The 10,514-nt window shown below is 37.8% G+C and overlaps 2 protein-coding genes across 2 annotated transcripts in view; both read right to left on the minus strand.

Moving 5' to 3' along the window:
• Nucleotides 1–4,104, minus strand: part of tspan3a (tetraspanin 3a) — a 5,171-nt gene extending 1,067 nt beyond the window's left edge. The window contains exons 1-6 of the mRNA XM_079252653.1: nt 3,919–4,104; nt 2,728–2,919; nt 2,478–2,552; nt 1,197–1,298; nt 928–1,080; nt 726–809 (exon numbers count right to left, since the gene is read on the minus strand). Of these exons, the coding sequence (XP_079108779.1) occupies nt 726–809; nt 928–1,080; nt 1,197–1,298; nt 2,478–2,552; nt 2,728–2,919; nt 3,919–3,981 (669 nt within the window). The 5' untranslated portion in view covers nt 3,982–4,104. The remainder of the gene's footprint in view (nt 1–725; nt 810–927; nt 1,081–1,196; nt 1,299–2,477; nt 2,553–2,727; nt 2,920–3,918) is intronic.
• Nucleotides 4,105–5,345: 1,241 nt separating this feature from the next.
• Nucleotides 5,346–9,202, minus strand: ch25hl1.2 (cholesterol 25-hydroxylase like 1, tandem duplicate 2; the record flags this gene model as incomplete). The annotated part of the gene is made up of 2 exons (XM_079257639.1): nt 5,346–6,183; nt 9,144–9,202. 2 exons carry the CDS (start codon nt 9,200–9,202, stop codon nt 5,346–5,348), a joined length of 897 nt encoding a protein of 298 aa, XP_079113765.1.
• Between the last annotated feature and the right edge of the window lie 1,312 nt (nt 9,203–10,514).

Raw genomic sequence — 10,514 nt, forward strand, 5'->3', positions numbered from 1 at the left:
GTAGCAGAACAGGAAAGAAGCAGGAAGGGCAGTTTGTTTTTCTGATGGATGTCCCTACATCAGATCTGCGCCCCCCCCCATCCAATCAGAACCCTTCCCGAATGCCACATCTAAAGTGGAATTAACTAATTAACTAATTAACTAGACGAATAAACATGTTTTCCATGCAAACCTTAATTCAGAATGACTATTTTCCTGTAAATATCAAGGACAATAATTTAGAATGATTTCATTCTGAATAATAATCTCAAACATCATGTAAAAATCACAATATAGAAAAATGTGCAACTTCACTAATTAACGCTTAAATAACTCCTACCGGAGGTGCTGTTGCAATCTAAAAATAGTTGTTGCAAAAATACAAAAAGTAGTTGATTTTGAATTATTGTTCGAAACTGATCACATTAGATTACCAGAAAAAAGAGGCCACTGCACAAATTGCTCGTGAGTATTTTTTTTATCATTAGAACCATTTTTTCACAATTATTAAATTTTAGTCAACGTAGTGGGTAGAAAATCTCTGCAAAAATTCCATATGAAATGTTGTAGATATTTGCTATTTTACATTTCGCCAATCCATAGCATCTCTCGAACGTTTTGTTTGTTTTATTTGCTATGTTGTTGGAGTTTTTTTTTTTGTTTTTTGTGTGTGTCTTTTAGGTAACAGGCTTGAAGAAATATTTAAGATTTTTAAACAAAATGACACCTTGTTAAAAGTGAAATACCTGGATGGCAGCAAATGTCAGGGCAGTCCAGATGACATACATCATGATCTCCTTCAACTTCTTCACAACCAGAGCTTCACAACCCTGTAAACAATAGAATCAAGAATAAGAATAAGAATAGAACAATAGAATAGAACAATAGAATCAAGTATAAGAGAACTATAAGAAGTCATTGTATCTTTTAACAATAAAATGTTCATACTTCTTGGTATAGATCCTCAGGATGAGTCAGGGACCCTGTGCAAGTTGCAATGCTAGATTTGCAGCAACTGACAGGTACACTGTTGTTCTTTGATTCTTCATACCAGTGTGTGTGCTTCCAATCTGAGTAATTGTGAATCCCACAACACTGAAGCTGAAAACAAAGATTATAAAGTGGAAAGAATGGGGTTAACTACCTGGAAACAAATAGATTAAACACTGACATCAATAGACTGCTGGTGATAGTAGAAAGCAAATTCTTGGACTCACCTGTCTCTGAACATAGTCAATGGCACGGCTCTGGGCATTGCTGTTAGTGCCATTGTACTCGTTATAAACCTTCACTATAGATTCATTAACTTCATCTTCAACCTGTCAACAGGAAGGAAAACACTGAACATTTGCTGTAACATCTCCTCAGACAATACATAGATATCCTCGTGACAGCAAACACAGACATTAGACGAGGGTATCACTGGAAGTCCATAGGCCTGTACGATGAAGCTGGATTTCTCTTATCCAGGTATCTTCAGGGTTTACCTGGGGTTATCTGTGCTACCAAGCTGGTTTACTTCTTTCTGGGGTCAGTCACCATGGTAACATACACTGAACAGCTAATCTGTTTCGAAGATCGAGAGATCAACAAGTATAAAGGCATCACCCCCTGACCAATCAGTTTTTTTGGAAAATGGCCTTACAGTTCTGATGAGGTTTTTGCATGGATCTTGAGAGGAATGCTTAGTAGAGAAAGAGTTTTAGAGACAGATGCAATACTTTTTATGAAGAAATAAAACCTTGACTGCTTTGAAGTCTGCTTTTCTTGTTCCCAAGTCTGTTAGTCATCACTAAGGTTGCATCTGAAATAATGACGTTAATAATAATGCTCACACATAACAGAATCACAAATTTATTTATCATATACTACTTGTTTTGTCATGGTGAGGAACTAATATTCTGACATAAAAACGAGCTCATATGGGCACTGTCCTCAGAAGAACTGAAAGGGAAAATACAAAGGAAAGGAAGGAACTTAGAAAGCACTCTGTTTGAAACGAATGGACCAGAATAAAGTGAAATTGAGTGTTTAGACTGTTTTCTGTTTATCTTGCTTGATTATTTAATTCAATACCATTTCACAAATTTACAAATTAACAGTGAGCAATTTTCCAGCAGCATTCCTTTCTGGCTGTTCCTGTGGTAACAGTGTTGCTTTTGCTCTGGATGATGTGTTTAACTCTTCATATTTGGTTAAGTAGCTGCTCTGCAAGGTTTCTCCATGTCAGTGGCTGGAAACACCATCCCTTTTATGTTAGCGTGCGCTAATCTAGGTTGGAAAACCCTGGTTTGAATTACAGAGTAGATTCGTCATTTCATGTATCCAAATTATGAATGCCTGGGTAAGTCAACCCAGGTAAAAGAGAGATATCCAGGTATGTTAATCACGCTTCATAGCACAGGCCTTTCTGGTATTACCAGAAAGATCAGCTTCAAAGTTGTCAAATGAAGCCAAGGGGAAAAAAACTGTGTACAGCTCTAATATTTGGCTCTCACCTTGGCTCTGTAAATATATCCAAGAACCACCACTGCCACTTCTGTCATGAAAACCAGCAGGAGAATGACGACAAACTGTGGATTAAATTTCACAGTTTAAGGAACTTGAACTGCAGACACGTAAGCATGGTTCAAGTTCCCTGTCTAATTCTTTGAGGATTTGTGTTCAATTACATGATAAATAAGAAAATTATTCTAGTAAAAGAAATTACATGTGTCTGAAGCCAAATTTGTAAACTGCTCTACTGACCGTTGTCAGTCCACAGGAACTCTCTCTAACTGTTGCACAGCATCCGATGAGCCCAATGATGAAAAGGAGAGCTCCAACTGCTATAATGATCACTGCTGGGATGAGAGTGTACACATCTTCGAAGAAGTGATCATAGTCATCATAAGTAATGAAGACATAGGCTCCAACATAGCACAGGATGCCAGCAGCGGCCTACAGGTGTGAGGAAGAAAGTACAAAAAACAAAAACAAAAAAAACACACAAATAATACCACCCACACAGAAATGCAAGATATCAATATGAAGTCATGAAAACTTTGCTGTAGATTAATGTTTGACAATAATTTCAGAGTTTATATATGGGGGGGAAAAAAATCTGCTCCCAAAAATACAGCTAGTAAATGAATGAACAGAATGTGGTTGTAAAAAACAACAAAAAAAACAACATTTCCCCCCCCCCCAGTTTTCTGTTTTCATAGTTTATTTATTTAAAGTTGTGTTTCTTTCAACATTAATAATTGTAAATTGCATGTTTGCAATTGCATTTTTTTGTATATCACTTCACTGAATGGCATAGCTTGAAGGAGGAATACATGTCTTCTTATAAGTAAGATTTCTCAGGATGTTCTTATCTATTTATGTACCACAGTGTTGTGAACAGCATCACTTTTGGTTTTTGACATACTGTCTACGTTTAACACGGTTATACAGTCACTGTTTTCTATGTAATTTAATGTGTGCATTAAGCCTGTAACTTTATAGGCGAGGCTTTAACTGATAGGCGTACTGCAGCCAAGCATCCTCCATCCTGCAGACCATAGACAAGATGTAAAAAAAGTCTTTACAAACTACTGGAAGGTCTAGGTCGCTACACTCTATTTTGCTGCATCACTTCACTTTACTGATCTGCTTTAACCTACAGTCACACAGAGGAGAGCTCAAAGAGTGAAAGCTCAACTTCAAAGACATTACATAGGGTCGTTTTACGCTTATAAGTTATACTTCCAATAACAAGGAGTCACTAGTGGGAAATTGCATAACTAACCATTAATAGCTATTATTAAGGGGAATAATTGCTACACGCTACTACTAGCGTCAAACTGCTGTCCTTCAAAACAAACGTCGGTCTGCTGGAGCTAGTTTAGCTGCAGACAGCTAGCTGATACTGTGAATGACGCACGTTTTAAAAAAGCCACGAGCAACTAAACTTACCCAAAATATCAGGTTCAGAAAGACCAGGACTGTCTTTGAGGAGGTGATGCCACAGTGTCCCATGTTCAATGAGGAGATTTTTTTTTTTTACCTCTCCTGTTGGAAAAATAATGAAGCGGTGTATTCAGACTAGTCGCTGCCAGTTCCACCAGTCGGACTCCATATCCCAGCTGTGAACGGGTCAAGGTGAACACAGGGACAGAGCAGTGCCTTAACACTCTGGCACAGAGAACACAGCGCCACCAAAACAACCGGTGTTATATCAGTTTTAGCATACCCATCAGAAAAGCATACCTTTGCCTAATGCGCATGCGTACCATTGAACGTGGGCACCAGTAAGTGTTTTAATGATATATGCAGTGTTTTCTTCCTGGACAGAATTGTATTTTCTGAATCCAGAATTGCAATTTAAGTTATATTCAACATAATTTTTGCGAACACAAGCTTGATTTTAAGACATCTAAATTTCAAATTGAAGTAATTACTAATAAGTACAATATATCTAAAAGGCTTTAAAAGTGTCTATGGTTACTTTAACATATAAACTAGAATAAATATGCCTTTCAGTCCATCAAATATATTGAAGATCTCTATTAGCATTTGTACTACTCATAATGTGTAAATTTTTACTTGAGATCTGACATAAGCATAAAATGGATTATTTTGCAAATAAAATTAGAGTGTTTTCCAATAAAAATTATATTCGGGCCATCCTGAATTTGAGTTTAGATAGAAAGATTGGAATTCAGTAGCTCTGGGAGTCAAAACCACACATGGGTTTCTAAAATTAAATGTTCATTTAAAAAAAAGAGGAAAATAATTGAAGATATCTGCAATGCTTATTTTGACTAGAAAGAATTTAATCCTTTACATCTTGAATGCATATCCAGTCTAACTAATGTTAACCTCTTTCCATAATAAATGTGTGCTTCCATTTTGCTTTTTTGTCGCATAAAAAGTTCTGTTAGTACAATTTTGTGCTTACTGGTCATGTTACATTATCTTGTAAAATGTACAAGAAAACTGGTATTAAGACATAAATGAAAGTTTTCCCAGTTTAGTGTTAAACAAGTGAAAAAAATGAACGGACAACTTCACACAATAAACACATTTGTTTGTGCTTTATTAAATGTTATATTCAGATTCCAGATGTGAAAAGTTGAAGCTGATATCAAATAATGTTCTATCTCAGATTGACAAAGAATAAAGTTCTTAGGTGCTGGAATAATTTAGGAAAGCCACAGGCTACAGAAGATAGGTGCGGGCATGCATTTGTTTAGTTGACTTACTTCAAATTATTTAGCAGAATTAATGTTAAATGTAGTCAATAAGGCAACGGGACACTGCAAAATGTTTAGTTACACGCTTCCATTGCTATGCAAAGAACTTTATTAGGTAAAGTTACATGTAAGGTTAAAGTCTCTTTACTAATCATTTTCTAATTTAACCTTGTTCATAGCAGTAGAGAAGCTGAAGTCAGCGTGAGTCCCAAATATTTTGTCCCAGTGACTAAAGTGTGGTGCAAAGTTGGTGTTAGGTTTCTGATGGTGCACATCATGCTTGCTGGGGCCTCCATAGATGCCAAATGGTATCAGACGTGATGTGGACCAAGGGAAATCATATCCGCAGTGATCCTCTATTGAAACATAAACATGCAATACCATGAAGGCCCATGTGGTGAGGAGATGGCATCTCAGGATTACAGGATTAAGAGTGGTCCAAAAACCCACTGTAACGAGCTCCCACCCACCCAGGCACTGGGTGGCAAGAGCAAAGGGAGATGAGTACTTATGGTGAATGGCATGAAAAGTGACATACAGCCATCGGATTCGGTGATGGAGCAGGTGCCAAATGAAGTACTGGAAGTCAAAGAGCAAAAGGTTGCCTATCACCCCGGCAACGAGCTCCAGCAGTGATGGGGCCTGTTCTGGTAGGTCCACAGGTGGTCTCCATGCCCATTGGGCCACTGATGCTGGGAGCACAAGAAACACATGGTTGTACAAGGTAACACCTGCACAGTGCAGCAATGTAGAGGGTGTCGGCTGCCGGCTTGGTTGAATTCTGAATTGTTGGATGCATGCCCACCTTTCCCCCATGATGTCACAAACAAGGAAAGGGAGGCAAAGGACAAAATAAGAAGAAACAGTCAGTGCAACAGGGAAGAGTGGAGATCTCAAATAGTTGCTGTAGTTTAGCCTCAAGTCGTCCCACAGAGGTTGCAACAAAGAGTTTTTTTCAAAGTATATTGTCCAGACTCCAACACTGCTATCAACAAAATCCATTCTGAGTCTCAGAAGTTGTTTGAGGTTTGTTGATGCTTCAGCCTGCCACAGAAGCTTTGGTACAACGCTTCATCCCCTGAGAGTCTGCTTGTGCTTTGCTATTGTGTGGCATCAAGTGACAGTCACTGCAACAAATAATTCATACACCCTGGCTAAGTTGTAACCTATAGTCCTCTCTCCATCTGACAAACTGTTTAGCACGGGAGGTTTTCAAGCTGTACTTCCCTCTTTGTGCTGTAGGTCAATTTATTTTGAAGGTCATTAGAAAACGCTAATGCCCACTAACCCACTGATACCTGAATTAATTTACAATCATATAATGAACAATATAGTGTAAAAAAATCAGGAAAAACATAACAAAAAGGAAAAGACTGGAATAAAATCAAATTAAATATAAAAAACAAGAACAAAACAACAAGTAAAAAGTAAATAATATGTAAAAAAAAAATGCATAACACAAAATAAAAGCAAAGAAATACATAAAAATATATATATATATATATAAATATATATATATATATATATATATATATATATATATATATATATATATATATATATATATATATATATATATATATATATATATATACAATTGAGTCCTCAAAGCAACTTCCAAAATTGCAACAAATGGTGTAATTTATTCCCCAGATGAAGATGCACGTCTAAACCTGAGCTTTTAAACCATCATGGATGGTTTCGTTTAGAAAAATTAGTTAGATCCGTGTTTTCTACACAGAAAGCTGCACAGCAAGATAAAACCTGTGCGGAGACAAGCAACAAGAAATTGAGGTCGATGCATTTATCTCCCAGACTGTAGAGGGCGACAATTTAAAATTTCAATCTATATTACAGAAGAAAGTCTTGCACATCCTGTGGAAAAAAAAAAACACGACCTTTCCACGAAACAGTCTTGTTTGGCTCCATAACAGATCCGATTTAAAGTCCAGAAGTTGGTGGTAGATTGGATCAGCGGGGCGGACGCGGCGTCATTTTCGGTTTTTACATCGTTGAACATCCTCAAGGAGGTTGTGTGCTGATAGTTGTGTCCCTTGTGTTCATTTTTACTCTGCTATCGTGGTTAAACTATTGGGCGGCGAATCCAATGTAGAACATGACACAACTGGACAGCTCCGCCGACGTAGACGCTTTTATTAAAAGACTGGAAGAGGAGTCGCAGACTAAGTTTGTCACTTTTTCTGTGGACCGCCATTACAATGACAAAGGTATACAAGTTTAATACAAACAAGTCAAGACAGCTGACCAGTAAACATTGGTCAGCTGTTCCAAGAGCAGTTAAATGACATAATATAACTAGATATTTGTCCTAGCTAGTTTTTGAATAAATGTTTTATAATTCTGTTTATATACTTTAATCATAGGAGTTATAACGAAATTCAGGTATTGCCAGGGCCGGATTAAACGTGCACAGACCCCTGAGCCCAGAGTGTTCCATGGGCCCCCTTCCCCCTGCAACATTGTAAAAATTTTAAATGATACACTGTGAAACAACATTTCTAACATCTCTCAGCCAATGGTACCAATAGCAATACACTAGACACTGGTGTAACTATCTGGCTTTTATGTACATTTTGTCTCATGTCCAAACTACTGGTGTTTGCCCTTCGTGGGCCCCAAGTAGACATGTGCCTATAATGCCTATTGGATAATCCGGCCTTGGGTATAGTTACACATTTTGTTAGGCCCTTTCCAAACACCTGGAAATTAGAGTATCTGGATAGTTCTCACAAAGAAAAATAAGTTAATAAAATTTATGTATCATTATGGAATTGAAAGATTTATTGGTGTGGGGGAGATTATAAGAAATCTTCTTCCTGCACCTTTTTGAGCATGGTGGTTTATTGTGTTATGCATTGTTTTGTTTTGTACTGTACAATCTTGTTTGCTTCTGCATGACCATATGAGAAATAAACTCTCAACTACACAAGTGAATAAATTAACTGATAGAATGGGCATCACTGAGCTTCTGGTTGGTTAGGCAGATGATCTCACCTTATTCACTTTTACATTTTTTTACATCATGTATTCCTCTCCTGCCATCTTAGACCCCCCTCCATGGCATGCCAGGTGAGGAGAGGAGGCAATACCTGAGAGAAATGATTTTAAACTGGCCTTTAAATATGAGAGTGAGCAAGAATACATCAGTGTTTCCTTTGGAAAAGTCTATTTTGCAGCTGCTGTGTGTATAGCGTGCCTGACACATTAATCCTACTTTGTCAGCTACAAATACATACTTTAACACAAACACCTATCCAGCCACCTAACAGAACAACAGTTAAAAGATGCTGATGTCTTGCATGGCACAATCAGTTGATGTCTGTTGAGGTTACAGGTCTGAAGCAAGCAAGGATGTTTCAGTTTGAAATGCACTCGTTTACTCAGTCCCTCTCTTTGTTCCTGTCCCTGCATCCAGAGAGAAACAGAGGATGTGGATATTGGAATATGAGATAAGGGGATCACGTGAGCCTCATCCCCATACCTCCCCTTGACTCTTACCACTCCTTTTTTCAGATGCAAACTGGTCCCCAGACACAAAATCAGGCACCCACATTTTATATGTAAAAATGCAAAAAAAAAAAAAGGGAAATCTTTAATTTTTCTATATGTAGATACAGACATAAAACTAATACAGCCAAGAAACTATTTATTTGTTTATTACACAACAGCTAACACATTATAGGAAATGGATCAAAGTAGCAACATTCATTTGTATGAAGACATAAACTGTTCATGCAAATGACTGTCCAGACATATTGACTATAAGAGGAACATCTATGGATGTAAAAATATTTTTTCTTTTAACTAGCTTATCTTTATTAGAGCCAAAACAACAGTTAGGGTGAATGTTGTGAGTTGCCTAAGTAACAAAATGATCAATTTTGTCATGCAGACTGGCAGCCTTTACCCGTAAACAGAGTTCACTGGCAATGGGCTGGTGGTTCTGGAATGCCTGCCATTGAATTCACTGGGACTCCATTCATGTTTATGGGGTCTAAAAGGTTTGTGTGCCATCAAGGCAAGGATCTTGCCGTATCCCAGAAGAGGAAGTACTTTGAAGAAAAGGCAAGAAAGTTGGTGAGTCACTCCCTGAACAAAAAGCATTCATACAAACACACATGGTATTAGGACAAGATCAGGAGGTGTGAAATATTGAGGCTTGTTGCTTCATGCTTCAGTTTTTGTGTACAGACTCTGCCATTGCCCCCTGATTTCTGCAAAAGGCTGTAGACCAACAAAGTAAATGTAAGGATTCTTAAATACCGTCATAATCTCCTTGACATTTTGTAGTTGGAGGACCAAAATTTTGCCAACCAGAAATCTCGACGGCCATCTACAAAAAAGGTGGGATGTCCTGCTGCCATATCAATCAGCAAGATTGCAACATTTCCTAAATACAAGGTTGGTGCAATAAATACTGGTGCAGTGATGTTGTAGAGGCTACTTGACCATTTTGCTCATCATAGGAACCTCGGTTAGCTTCAGTGATTTACAAGTCACATATTTGCAGGGTAAAAATAACCCAAGCTTCTAATTTTCCCTTTAATTTGGGGAAATATTTTGCTCATGTCTTCCACTCATGCGGTCAACCACTCTGTCTTTACTGCTGCATAACTTGGCTTCCATGGGATACACATTATATACTCTGTCCTTTTTACTGGCCTGTTGCCAATTAACCAAAGTGCTTAGGAGATGCTCCATTTATTGATTTTTCCTCTGTCATCAAGACCACACTGTAGAACTGATGCTTGCGGTCCAGTCAAACGTAGTAAACAAGCCTGTCTGACTTGTGATTATCAGAGGAACAGCCTGTAAGGTTATATGTTATGCCATCACTTTATTTTGACATATTGACACGTCTCTTCTCTGGGATGTAATTACACATTGAACCAGCATGTTTCAGCCCACACAGCACTGATGGAAAAAAAAACAACTACGACATGAAATATACCTGCTATATCTTCCTGGAAGGTATAGCAGAGGGTTTCTGTTTTATTGATCTTTAATTATGACTCTAGTAATAGGAATAATTATTATTAGGAAGCAAGTGTGTACCCAGACTTAGACATGTAGTACTGGATATTTTCTGTTGTTGAGCTGCCTTCAGTCAATGATTACTTTTGTGATATCCCGCCACTTATTTGCTAGGTACTTGAAAATAGTGAAAGGAGTAAGAAGACCGCCTCCAAGATTCTGAGAATGGCCTTGGAAAGAGATCCAGTTGTGTGGGAAACGCGCTATGCTGTCACACATTCAAATGAGCACACTGGACATGCAAATGGAAAAAACGGTATT

This window comes from Telmatherina bonti (assembly GCF_933228915.1).
Source record: "Telmatherina bonti genome assembly, chromosome: 2".
Classification (NCBI taxonomy): domain Eukaryota; kingdom Metazoa; phylum Chordata; class Actinopteri; order Atheriniformes; family Telmatherinidae; genus Telmatherina; species Telmatherina bonti.